The sequence below is a fragment of the Acinonyx jubatus genome, chromosome C1, assembly GCF_027475565.1.
Source record: "Acinonyx jubatus isolate Ajub_Pintada_27869175 chromosome C1, VMU_Ajub_asm_v1.0, whole genome shotgun sequence".
Lineage (NCBI taxonomy): Eukaryota > Metazoa > Chordata > Mammalia > Carnivora > Felidae > Acinonyx > Acinonyx jubatus.
This window is the reverse complement of record NC_069381.1, coordinates 25,261,408-25,275,469: the sequence shown is the minus strand read 5'-3', so window position 1 is coordinate 25,275,469 and position 14,062 is coordinate 25,261,408. Positions and strand designations below refer to the sequence as shown.

At 46.4% G+C, this 14,062-nt stretch overlaps 1 protein-coding gene across 5 annotated transcripts in view; it reads left to right on the top strand.

The window, feature by feature from the left end:
• The window catches only part of CSMD2 (CUB and Sushi multiple domains 2), a 595,308-nt gene that overhangs the window by 436,003 nt on the left and 145,243 nt on the right, over positions 1-14,062 (top strand). For all 5 annotated transcript variants that reach the window (XR_008293800.1, XR_008293801.1, XR_008293802.1 and 2 more), the window contains exons 26-27: positions 5,680-5,882; positions 10,920-11,111. Coding sequence is in view for 2 of the 5 variants with exons in the window: in XM_027059738.2 (XP_026915539.2) it covers positions 5,680-5,882; positions 10,920-11,111 (395 nt within the window). In the remaining 3 variants the exon portion in view is untranslated. The remainder of the gene's footprint in view (positions 1-5,679; positions 5,883-10,919; positions 11,112-14,062) is intronic.

The window sequence follows — 14,062 nt, the reverse complement described above, 5'->3', positions numbered from 1 at the left end:
GGGAGCTCCTTCTTCCTCTTTCCAGTCAAGTGCGGGGGCCCCAGGCTTCCAGTCTGGTTCCTGCTGACCGCCTTGAAGGGAAGCCCATCTGTCTTTACTCTGCCAGAAACCCTCAGCGGGGTTGCCTGCCAGAGGAACTAGAGCCCACACAGCTTCTGGTGTGGAGGACCTCCACCTAGACCTGTAAAAGGGTTTGCTCAGGAAGTCCAGGAGATCCATTTGAATCCTGTTAGAACTAACTGATAGCTGAAAATAAGAAACACACACATCCAATAAGAAATATGTAACTAACGATTAAATCTCATTCACAATGGAGTTTTTAAAAAATAATTCAGAGGTGCCTGGGTGGCTCCATCGGTTAAACGTCCAACTCTTGATTTCAGCTCCGGTCACGATCTCACAGTTGGTGAGATCAGGCCCCATGTTAGGCTCTATGCTGACAGCGTGGAGCCTGCTTGGGATACTCTCTCCCTCTCTCTCTCTGCCTCTCCCCCACGCTCTCTCTCTCAAAAACAAATATTTCAAAAAAGAATTTAATACAAAATATGCAAAAGAAAAACATGACAAAGAAGAAAACCATGAAACTTTACCAAGGTAAACGAACTAAGCCCTAAATAAGTTATCTACAGGGTTCCTGGCTGGGGAAAATAGCATAAAGATATCAGTTTGCCCAAATTGATCAACACATGTGTGCAATTCCAATCAAATATCAGTGGGATTTTTTTGGAACTTGATAACTGTAAAGTTCGTGTCAAAGGATAAGTTTGCGAAAATAGCTAAGGAATTTGGGAGGGAGACTGGAATATGAAGAGGGACTTGCCCTGTAAGAATATCAAAATATGATGGGGCACTTGGGTGTCTCAGTCCGTTGAGCATCTGACTTTGGCCCAGGTCATGATCTCACAGTTCTTGAGTTTGAGCCCCACATCGGTCTGTGTGCTGGCAGCTCAGATCCTGGAGCCTGCTTCGGATTCTGTGTCTCCCTCTCTCTGTGCCCGTCCCCTGCTCATGCTCTGTCTCTCTCAAAAATAAATAAGCATTAAAAATAGTATTTAAAAACAACCGGGGGCGCCTGGGTGGCACAGTCGGTTAAGCGTCCGACTTCAGCCAGGTCACGATCTCGCAGTCCGTGAGTTCGAGCCCCGCGTCAGGCTCTGGGCTGATGGCTCGGAGCCTGGAGCCTGTTTCCGATTCTGTGTCTCCCTCTCTCTCTGCCCCTCCCCCGTTCATGCTCTGTCTCTCTCTGTCCCAAAAATAAATAAAAAAACGTTGAAAAAAAATTTAAAAAAAAATAAAAACAACCAGAATAACTTTAAAAACATAATATCAAAATATGAAATAAGAAAACAGAAGTAAGTTGAGGAGGCATGTTCATAGTACCACAAGTAGCATCCATATAGACAAAGGAGGAAGACCCTGGAACTAAGGAGAGCGTCTAGAATCGGACTCATGACCAAACCTATAGCATTTCAAACCCATGGGGGGAGCCTGGATTATTCAGCGACAAGTGTCCTCCTTCCCCAGGTATTCGTGAGCACCATCCAAAGCTGTCGGGCACATCCTAGGCACTGGGGCCTACCGTCGTGAGTAATACCTGCTCTCACACTCATGAAAACGGTCTTCTAGTTGGGGAGACAGGTAGTAAACAAATGAATAAACTAAGCACGGACTATAATAAATAGGAGGAAGTAAACAGAGCATTTTGATAGTCAAAACATGGGTGGTAGTGGGACAGTTGAGTGTCCATTTGGAAACATAATGAACCTGAAAACCTCAAAAAATAGAACTAACAAAGTCTGGGGAAATATTAAAGTTTTGCTGTCCAATCATTGTGGGAAGGAGTGGATTTGCCCAAGCATAACATGACCCCCAGTATCCTTAAAGAAAAAGATTACCACACTTGATTATATAAAATGAATAACCCCTACACCGAAATAGACACTGTGGACAAAATTTAAAGGGCAAAGAGATACCAGACGCTAGGAGAAAATATTAGCAATGTATGAAAAACAAATCAAAAAGTATAAAAATAATAAATAAAAATTATACTAGAGTTACAGTTAACTGTAAATAGAATTTTAAAAGACAAGTAACTCAATTAAGATGGGTAAAGTTTGTGAAGACATACAAATGGCCAATGAATATATGCAAAGATATGCACCCTAACTAAATTATCTAAACTTAAAACACCAGTGAGATTCCATTTTGGCTTAGCAGATGGGCAAGTATTTAATATAGAATATATTTACAACATTGTAATATCTGATGTTGATGAGGTAAAGTTTAGAGAGAAGAGTCTTATGAATGCTGTTTAGTGGGAATATAAATCAATATGATCACTGAAGAGAATAATTTAGCAGCATTTATCAAAAATTGTTAAGTATGACCCATCTTCCCCCCAAAATTCTTGCTACAATCAACTGAAATATTAACAGAAATGTGCAAAGCTACCTGAAGATGGGAGCACTCCTTGCAGTCTTTTGTGAGATAGTAAAATATAACCATGTCCATTTTTGTAGAGAAAAAAAATGAACTGTACATATTAGGTACATAAAAGAGTCTTAAGTGAAAAAAGTGACATGAAATTATGTAAAATATGGTCCCATTTGGGGGGAAAAATGCAAGTGTGCAACACTGAAAGTCTGGAAGGATATACACCAAAACTAATATCAAGTAAAAAGCTTTGGAGAACAGATTGGTTTGTGTAAGAAAGAGACTTTTTAAAAATTCAGTACATCTATATATTGTTTGTCTCTTTCTGCCTTGAGCACGTCTTATTTTTATAAGTTAAAAAGAAATTTTTTAAAGGAGATAGTGATAAATGGATTAGATCCTAGAACAGAAAAAGGACATCAGTGGAAACACTGGTGAAATCCAAATAAAGTCTGGAGCTGAGTTCATAATAATGCACTGATTTGGTTCCCTAGTTGTGACAAATGTACCCGGGAAATGTAAGACATGAACAATGGGAGAGAGAGTGAGAGGTCTATGGGAATTCTCCATATTATCTTTGCAACTTTTCTAGAAGTCTAAAACTGTTCCAAAATAACAACTTGATAATAAAAGAGATTGAGAGAGAAGAGAGTCACCCAGACTAGTAGTCAAAGTAGCTTTGACAACCAGAACATTTTGTCCTGGAAGAATTCAGGATTCCTACTCAGCTACCCTGCTCTGGGAGCTCTGTCTGTGGCCTGCAGTCACCCTCCACATGGAAACCCCTGCCTGGCCTCCTCGAATCCCTAGGGATTATCTAAACCAAGCCTATGTGTAGCCAATATCCTGAGTTCTGTTCCTAGAGACCAAGAAGTAGGCTCACCCCTCTCCCCACCACAGCTCTGTCACCCCAACAACCCCTTACCTTTACCTGCGCCCACACACACACACACACACCTCTTTTCCTAAGACTTAGTTTTGTAGAGCAGATTTAGTTTCACAGTAAAATTGAGACAAAGGTGCGGAAATTTCCCATTTGCCTCCTGCCCCCACACATGCACAACCTCCCCCACTGTCAACATCCCACACCAGAGTAGTACATTTGTCACAAATGATGAGCCTACACTGGCACATCATTATCACTCAAAGTCCGTAGTTTCCATTAGGGTTCACTCTGATGTACATTGTATAGGTTTGGACAAATGTACCATGAAATGGATCCACCAGTATAGTACCCTAAGAGTGTTTCCACCACCCTAAAAATCCTTTGTGCTCCACTCATTCATCCCTCCCAGCCATCCGGCCCCTGGCAAGCACGCACTTACTTACTTACTTACTTACTTACTTATTTATTTATTTTACCATTTCCATAGTTTTGTTTTTTCCAGAATGTCATATAGGTGGAATCCTACAACGTGAAGCTTTTTCAGAATGGCTTCTTTGACTCAGTAGTATGCATTCAAGTTGCCTCCATGTCTTTTCATGCCTTTTGAGCTCACATATTTTTAGCACTGAATACTATTCCATCATCTGGATGTGCCACAGTTTATCCGTGCACCTACTGAAGGAGATCTTGGTTGCCTCCAAGTTTGGGTAGTTACGAATAAAAGTGCTCTAAACGTCTGTGTGCAGGTCCTTGGACAGATCTAAGTTTTCAACTCCTTTGGGTAAACACCAAGGAACATGATGGCTGGATGGTATGGTAGGAAGAGTATGTTTACTTTTGTCAGAAATGTCCAGACCATCTTCCAAAGTGGCCGTACCATTTTGCATTCCCACCAGCAATGTGTAAGGGTTCCTGTTTCCCTCCTCCTCAACACTTGGTATTGTTGGGTGTTCCGGCTTTGGGACATTCTAAGAGGTCTGCCGTGGCATCCCTTTGCTCTTTTCATTTGCATTTCCCTGGTAACATGATGTGGAGCATCTTTTCATATGCTTATTCCCCATTTTGTGTATCTTTGGTGAGGTGTCTGGTAAGGTCTTTGGCCCATTTTTAAATCAGAGTTATTTGTTTTCTTATTGTTGACTTTTAAGAATTCTTTGTATGTTGGGGCATCTGAGTGGCTCAGTTGAGCATCTGACTTGGTTTCAGCTCAGGTCATGATCTCAACGATTCATGAGTTGGAGCCCCACTGTCAGTGCAGAGCCTGCTTGGGATTCTCTCTCCCTACCTCTCTCTGCCCCTCCCCCACTCACACTGTCTCTGTCTCTCTCAAAATAAGTAAAACTTAAAAAAAAAAAGAATTCCTTGTATATTTTGGATAACAGTCCTTTGTCAAATGATGTCTTTTGAAAATATTTCCTCCCAGTCTGTGGCTTGTCTGCTCATTTTCTTCATTTTCTTGACATTGTCTTTTGCAGAAGAGAAGTTTTTAATTTCAGGGAAGTGGAGCTGATCAGTGGTTTTTTCCATGGATCATGCCTTTGGCATGTTATTTAAAAGTCATCCCCACACCCAAGGTCATGTAGGGTTTCTCCTATGTTGTCTTATAGGAGTTTATAGTTTTATGTTTACATTTAAGTCTGTGATCCATTTTGAATTAATTTTTATGAAGGGTTTCAAGTCTAAATTCATTTTTTGCATGTGGACATCCAGTTGTTCCAACACCATTTGTTGAAAAGACTGTCTTTGCTCCTCTGTCAAAGATCAGTTGACTGTATTTACATGGGTCTATTGCTGGGCTCTCTATTCTGTTCCATTGACCCACTCATCTATTCCTTCACCGACACCATACCACCTTGATTACTGCAGCTTTGTAGGAAGTCTTGACATCAGGTAGTGTCAGTCTCCAGTTTCATTCTTCTTCGATATTGTGTAGCTGTTCTGGGCCTTTCACCTCTCCATATAAACTTCAGGCTCAGTTTGTCGATATCCACAAAACGACTTTTTGGGATTTTGATTGGATCTAGGCCTTCTCGGCATCCCCCTCACAGTCTGGGAAATGGATGTGGACTCAGGAGTGATGTCTGGGGACTGTTGTGTGCCGTGGAGGGACGGGTGGGGTTCGACAGTGGCAACATGAAGCTCATAATAATAAGCTGCACAAAAGCCACACCCCACCACCCCTGCCCCACTGTTAGGGACCCCCAGTGGGAGGAGCAGACTGGATGGAAGCTGTGCTGCCGGACACTGCTTTCTCTTCCTTCTTGCAAGTCTTTCTTAGGTTTACGACCTTCTCTGACCAGAAGCCCCTGGGAAGAAGGTGCTGGGCCCAGGGTGACTGCCTGCCTCTTCTCTCCGTTCAGGCTCCACTTCCTGGTGTTTGACACGGAAGAGGTCCATGACGTGCTACGCATCTGGGACGGGCCTGTGGAGAGTGGGGTTCTGCTGAAGGAGCTCAGCGGTGCAGCCCTGCCCAAGGACCTACACAGCACCTTCAACTCGGTCGTTCTGCAGTTCAGCACCGACTTCTTCACCAGCAAGCAGGGGTTTGCCATTCATTTCTCAGGTCTGTGCTCACTTTCTGCCCATCCCTCTCCATCTGTCCTGCAGCACGACTCCAGCCTCCCCCACCAACCCCTCTCCAGTGCCTCCTTTCCTCCATCCCTCCTCCACTGTGTGGAGATATTCATTGAGCAGGTGCTATGTGCCTGGGACCCGGTTAGCACTTGTTCAGATATCTGTGCTGAGCTCACTCGGCAGGCGAAGACAGGCAGGCAGCCTAAGAGACACTAACATGCAAATTGTTGAGTATCTGGAGGGTGATATATAAACTATAATGCTCACCTTGGAACATCAAGGAAGATGTTCCAGGAAACACAGTGTCCAAGCTCAGACCAGAAGCATGAGGGAAAGGCAGTGTTTCAAGGAGGGGGTAGTCGATGATCATGTGCAATTGGAGGTGCCATGGAGTAGGACCTGGGGGCATCTGTGGGGGTCTGTTAGATGTAAAAGAGAGAAAAGGGCATCCTAGGTGCCAAGAGCATGTGCACAAGTAGAGAGGCAGGATAACAGCTTCCAGACATGTAGGCTGAAGCAAAGGGAGCGTGGAAGGGGGCAGGCAGGCACGAGGTGATGGCGATGTGGGGCTCGATCATGGAAGAGCCACTCTGACATGCCTCACACGCTGGTTCTTAGTCTAGTGCAAATCTCCATAAGGACTGGGAGCCAAACATGAGTGATCTAAATTCGATTAATTATGTACTATAGTAGCCAATTATGGAGGAGCATAACAAAGAGCTACCAAAAATGGGCAATGCTCAACATCCAAGTCCCAGTATTAGATAATTCATGTATTGGTCCTGCCTCCCCCTGTGATGCATCGTCTCATCTCCTCTGAAGTGCCTCTTCCGTCACTCATTTCCCTGCACGAGTGACTCTGCCTCGGTTTATGCTTATGTTTATTATACAGCAGCTGTCTTCATTACCATCTCCTTACTCCACTGTGTGTGTGTGTTGGGGGGGTGGTTTCCATGGTGATTCCGGAGCAAGCCTGTGTGGCACCCCTTGCCACGGCTTTGCCTCCACAGTCTCACCTGGTTGGTATACTGACTAAAGGTGGTTAGGCATATTTCTGGCACCAGTTAGGCTGTAATGGTGTCACAAACCCTACTTCCAGCTCTTGTGTGCATCTGTTTTCTCCATGGAGATGAGCATTCAACAGTCTGTAGGGGAGATGAGGGTCTCCAGGATTATGTTCCTTTATACTCACTAACTTGCCCGATCAACACTCATGCAAGCGTCCAGCCTAGCAAGGAATAGCTCCTTGCAGGGCTCATTGGGAGTCTTCTTACTTGAAATCCTGGCACCCATTTGTCAATACCACAGAGACTCTCTGGGGACCATGGAGTAATGCTGATCTCATCTGAGATTAGGTTCCCACCACAGGGCAGCAAGGGAATCATTTTAGGTCAGCATTTCCCAACATCTGTTCCCTGGAGTTCCATGGACTGTTAATTGACGTTGCCGGAAAAAGAACTTTGCATGATCAAGCAACGTTAAGAAGGTGCTTCAGTCAAGGCAGACCTAAAGAGGCGATCTGTAATTTGGGACCCCTGAGAACTTCTAGTATGCTAAGGCAGGTAAATTCAGAAGGTATCTATCTAGTGGGTCACAATTCCCAAACATATTTCACCATGGATGACTTTTTCCTAGACTATCTCAAGAGACTAGCATTTTACAGGACAGACTTTGGAGACTGCTGGGATATGCTATAAAGGATCCCCCAGAAGTGAGGAGAGAACACTAAAGAGACAGCTCAGTCCACTCTCCGGGGAAAGGAGGACCATGAATAATTAAACCAGACATGTATTTTTCTCTGACTGTGCCCCAGCTAATGGTTATGGCTGGGGGAAAAAGAAAAAAAAACTCCTCTTAATTGCACTGAAAATTCCCCCATAGATTTGCATGATCTGACTTCCACTGCACGTGCAGTGTGGCCACATGGGACAGAGTCCCTGGGCACTCTCGTGAGCCGTGCCTCCGCCCAGCAGCCCATTCTGCTTCCTCATGCCACTCCCAGCCCGTAGACATAAAATTCACCCTTCAAGGTTCCTGTCAGGTGCCACTTCCTCCTAATCTCTCCATTCAGAATAAATTGCTGTGGCCTGTGGCACCCCTAGCACTTTACTTCTGCTTCTTCAGCACATTGTCAACTCCAGACACTCTGCCTTGGCTTGGAAGTGGCCACCTACTTGCCATTTCACAGGCAGCTCTTCGAGAGTCAAGGCCAGGTCCTGCCTTCAGACTCCCCCACAGCGTAGGCCACAGGTGCTCACACACTGCTTCCTGAATTAACAGCCACGTGACCACCTGAACGCACGAATGGCTGGTTTTCTCTAATGCAAGCGTGTCTTGAGACAAGCTGTCTGGAGCCTCGCGTAGGTCCGCAGAGAGGGGAGTGGGCAAAGCTATCTAGCCTGGGCTCCAGAAAGGCTGAGACCACCTGGCCCAGGGTCTGGGTGTAACTGAGGTTCAGGAAAGGTCACCTTCCCTGTTGCTGCCATCAGTGAGCAAATACCAGGACTACTCCGGGGAAGGGAGAATGGCTCACCCCATGTTAACTTTATAGTGTGTGTTTGACGGGGGATTGTACAGAAATGCCAGAGACGATTAGTGCAGGCTTGGCTTTATTAAGTAAACACGACTGTGTAACATCTAACATCCTGTCTGAACCACGTGGATCTAGCGTTTCCCTGGGGCTTTGCCAAGCAGCTCGAATTCAGGAGCATTCAGGAGAGAAAGTGGGAACAAAGAAGGTCAGGGAGACCCTGAAGGAGAGGGAAGCATAGTCACTGCCACCCACTGAGCCGGCTCCACGCTAAAGCGCTCTGCTAATAATTTTCACGGAAACCTTCGAATATGGTGGCCATTATTAATCCATGTTGCAGACATGGGCTCTGGGGCCCAGAGAGGTTTCTCATACAAGGTCATATAGTTAGTAAGCAGCACAGACTGGATCAAAACCCCCGTGTCTGATTCCCAGACCTAGGCTCTTAATCATTGCACTCTGTCGCCTCCCATATAAATAATCTTTCTGAATATGGTCAGAACAGTGAGCTATTTTTCTTCCAGGGAATCATTTACATGTGTACAGCACACTGTAGAGCTAGAGATGAAAGCTAAGTCTGTTTTTAATTGGGAAGGAAGAAGATTGATTCTTATTTGACTTTATAAATAAATTCAGTAAGTGTCAGATGGTGATGATTTGTTCATTTATTTATTCATTCAACAAATATTTACTGAGCATGGCTGTGTGCTGGGTAATGTTCTAGGCCCTGGGGAGACAGTTGGAAGCAAACCAGCCGAGGTTTCTGTTCCCACAGAGATGCACAAGTGATATACAATAAAGAAGCAAACAGACGAATTAGCAAGATTATTACAGATTGTGCAATGAAACAAATGAAACAGGATAATGTGACAAAATTGGTGGAAGGGGGTCAAGATTTGAGCCCAGGAGAATGCAATCAAAGAGGCCTGTCTGAGGAGGTGATATGGGAGCTAAAAACTGAGTGACAAGATGGAGCTGGCCCAGGAAACTCTGTGGCACCTTCGTTCTAGGCAGAAGGGCCAGCAGGTGCAAAGGTCCTGGGGAGAAGTGGGGAGGGGACTGAGTTTGATGTATTGGAAAATTTTACAGACATGGCTGGAATATAGTATAGCATATGTAAACAAATGAGCATGCCCATATTCTAATAAAACTTTATTTACAAGAACAGGCATAGAGCCAGATCTGACTGTGGGCCCTAGTTTATTGTGTATTGTTATTGGGTATAAGGTATCAGATATTCTAACTCCAGGCTCGTCCACACAGTCCTAGATCTTATAATGGGTGGTATTGGTGTGTACAGCTGCCCTGGGTGCGGGCTTCTCGAGCTTTTCCATTGAAAAGAGCAGAACAGAGTGCATGTATATCCACCTGCAGATCTGGAGGCTGTTAAGAGGCTAAAATCTTTTTGAGGCTTCACGTTTTTGCTGAAGAACTAATGTGAATTCTACGTTCTACTCCACAATAAATTCCTTTGGTTTTGTGCATGTTATTTTTCCCAAAATTTTGGGGTGGGGGAACTGACCCTCCAAGCAAATGACCATTGTGCATCCTGTGGCCTCCAGAGCCTCCTGTCCCTGGGTCCGGCTGACCACAGTCTGAACAATGGCACAGGTGGGGTCTGTGTAGGCAGCTGGAGCTTGCAGCTGTCCCCGATTCTTTCTCTGGACTTTTTCTTCCATCATGTCCTTTGGTGTGTCTTCTCCTGCTGCGTCTGTTCACTCATTCATTCATTCGTTCATCCTTTTATTTATTTATTCCTTCCCTCCGCCATTCATTTGACATTCGCTTTTTAAATACGTGGTCTGTTGTATGCGAAGTTAGGTTACCAGCCTGGGAACATCTCCCACATTCCCACATTTTTGAATATTTGATACCTCTCAGCTACACATATCTATTTTGAACTCTACTTTATCACTTGCTACGAACATCAGACTTCCCTTTGGTTTCAGTCTGATGGGTGGTTGGGCATTTGCCATGCAAGGGAGGACACAGCCTTCACCGGACTCCAGTTCTCCCTGCCCCTTCACACCCGCTGCTCAGTGCTCAGGCAGACCTGCTCCCAACCCGTTGGCAGGCCCTTCTGATTGAATACGTGGAGTTTAGACTTAATCACCTTGTCACTCCTGTTGGCAACATGATGTACACAAAATTCAAAGCTTGTCTATGGAACAAGGCTTGTGTCATTAAATCGAATTGAACTCACTCCTACAATCATGGCTGTGTAATCACACCTAAGTCGTGGTATCTCGTGACAGGTGAAGGTAATACTGGTAAAATAGCTGGTGGTCCCCAGTGGCGGTGGAGGCGGTGACAGGAAATGGGGTGAGAACAGAAACGGTGGCACTGTTGCTGCAGCCAGCGATGCCGGTGGGAGGTGACAGATTGTGGCAGTGGCACTGGCGGTGGGCGTGGTGATGGCAGTGAGGGTAATGAGCTGGAGCCTCATTGTCCGGCAGACATCTGGGCAACCCCACTTCTTCTGTTCCCTCATCCCAGTGTCCACAGCAACGTCCTGCAACGACCCTGGGGTCCCGCAGAATGGGAGCCGGAGCGGCGACAGTTGGGAAGCCGGAGACTCCACGGTGTTCCAGTGTGACCCTGGCTATGCGCTACAGGGGAGCGCGGAGATCAGCTGCGTGAAGATCGAGAACAGATTCTTCTGGCAGCCCAGCCCACCAACGTGCATTGGTACAAAGCAGCTGCAGAGCGAATCCTGCCCTCTGGTCCCACCGGTTGTGTGTTCCAGACCCTGTGGCATAAGTGGCAGCTGCCTCTAGAGGCTGGCCGGGAGAATTGGAGCAGCTGAAAGTTGCAGAAAGCCCCCAGTTTACCCTGCTTATATGCGCACACACACCCCCTCACATTCACACACTCACACTCTCTATACACGACAAATTCTTCCCTCCCCAAAACGGGCCCCCAAATTGCTAAGCCAGGCATGTCTGCCTCCTTTCTCCCCTGGCTCAGGCTATATAGGTTGGGAGGAAGGTGATGGGTGAGCTTGGGCAGGAAGGTCAGCAGGTTCCCAGATGCCCCTTCCATTACCTAAAGCACTGGAAGGGCACCCATAGGCTCAGGTATAAAGGAAAGAAGTTTGCCCTTTCTCTACTCAAGGAAATTATTGGTTACCCGGGTGTCAGATCTCCAGATCTGTCCTTAGTCTTAAGAATCTCCCCATTTGACCCATGAAGAAATGGAAACTCTGAGACTTGCCAAGGTCAGGGAGCTTGTAAGAGTTGGGGTGTGAATAATCGTGCTCCCTAGCCACTGGACACTGGGATGGGGAGGGAGCTTGAAAGGAGGAGAAGACTGGAAAGAGAAATAGAAGCATCCAGGTGCTTACTGCCACATGGCCCTTTTTCTCAGGCAAAGTACTGAATGCATTTATCTCCTGTGTCAACGACAGGTGTTAGAAGAGAAGCGATAGTCCCTGAGTCCCCTTGCTGTATGCCAGCCCCATACTGGATGTTTTCGTACACAGCCTCATTTGACTTTCCCTACAGCTCTCCAGAATGAGCACCATTCCCTCATTTTACAGTTCAGGAAACTGAAACTTAGACAAATTTGGATATCTTGCCCAAATCACAGGGCTAGGGTATGGCAGAGCCAAGATTCACACCCACATCAGTCTGAATGCAAAGCGTTTCAATTTCCTACCTCCCACACTGACTACTGTGCCGGGGACAGGTCCCAGGGACTTTCTGAGACACAGCCCAGCGGCTTCCACCTGGCCAATGCCCTGCAGGCACCTCTTTCCACAGAGGCTCCAGGGGAGGCTCTGTCCAGGCATCCAAGGACTGGCCTTTGCCGGCCAAGCTCTGAGGCTTGGCACTGAAGGGGACACACTGAATCCCGTCTCTCACAAGTAATTGGGAGTGACCCAGGTTACATGGTAGGAGCATGGTGAACATACAGCAGACAGGAAGTTGAGACCTGGGTTCCAGGAACAGCTCCATTCTCAGCTACATGGAGCCATGTAGGAAAGAATATGGGGTACTGAAGGAGACAGATCGGGGTTCAGATCCTGGCTGTGCCATTGACTAGTTCAGTGGCCATGGGGAATCAATCCATCTCTGAGCCTCAGTTTCCTATTCTGTAAAGTGAGAGTAGATGTACTTCTCTTGGCATTGTGGGGTGAGGACATAACTAACCCAAATCTCAAGAAATGCTAATTCCCTCCTTGCTTTTCTCTTTCCTTCCTTCCTTCCTAACTTCCTTCCTTCTTTCCTTTCCTCCTTTCTCTGTTTTCTTCTTTTCAGTTTTAGGACTCCCCTCCCTCCCCTGAGCCAGAATCCCATCTGGGAAGGGGAATTCTGGTGAGGCCCAGAAGGGAATCAGATGACCTCTGAGGCCCCTTCCAAATTTAGCTTTCTACAGGGCTGTGATTCCTTAGGCTTCTCTTACAGAAAAGCAGGTCCTGAGATAAGACTGTCCCAGGTGGAGGAGGGGGGCTGCACTGTGCTAAGCTGTTGAGAGCAATAAATGTGCAGCAAGCAGGGCAAAGAGGTTAATTTAGCTTTCATTACCCATTCTTCTGTACTCAGCTTGGGGAAACGTTCCTCAGGCAACAAAATGAATGTCTTTGTCTCTTCGCTCAAACAGTCTGGAAATCCCAGTGACAAGCCCCTAATTTCCAGCTCCCTTGGCAGTCTGCCATGACTGGTCTGGCTGGCCTTGATATCCCTTCATTATAGGGAAAAAGCAAGGGGGGAAAACAAGTATTTATTGAGCGTCATCCCCATGATAGGCACCGGGCTAGACATTTTAGCTGCATTCTTGCAAATGGAATCACCAGGTGGTAAGTTTTGAGCTCAGGTTCTGGATTCCAACCACCGAGTCCGGTGGCTTCACCACAGCAAGCTGTGTGGCCTTAGACAAATTATTTAATCTCCCTGTGCCTCATTTTCCTCTCCTGTAAAATAGGGACAATGATAGCACCTACCTCATCACGTTGTTTTGAAGATTAAGTAAGGTCATACTACAAAGCACTTAGAACCACGTCTGGTTCATGGTGAACACAGTGTATGTTAGAAGCCATTCTCGTCATTTTCTTTTCTTTTTTTTTTTCAATTTTATAAGTGGGGAAATGGAGGCCCAGAGAAGGGATAGCTTGCCCAAATTCACAGCTAGTAAGCGGGACAATCAGAATTGGAACCCAGGACTGTGTAACTGCAAGTCCGGTGGCCTTTTTCTCAACTCTCGCCCCACAGTACAGCCTGCCCACTCCTTGGCCATCTGGGATGATCAACCACATGCTTCCACTCCCTCCTGGGCTTCCATGGTTTGTAAGCTCGAGCCTGGGTCTGCAGGCCAGAGCCTGCCTTCTGCTACTGACTCACAGTAGGGAGAGGGCAGGGCATGACCGTGGGTGAGGGGCAGGCACCCTGGATTGGGAGCAAGACCCAGCTTCTAGTCCAGCCTGCCTTCCCAACCCTGTGGGTCACCTGCTAAAAGGACCAGGCGATGCTAGGATGTTGCCAAGGCCTCATTTAGTCTGCAACAGCTCAGTTGTCCTGCTGGCTTGCCAATGGGACTGGAAAGGGAAGGCATTTCCTTCCTCGGCATACTCCTCAATCAGCTGCAAACAGGAAGCAGCTAGGAGCCTGGCCAGGCCTTGATACACAAATGGCAGAGGGCAG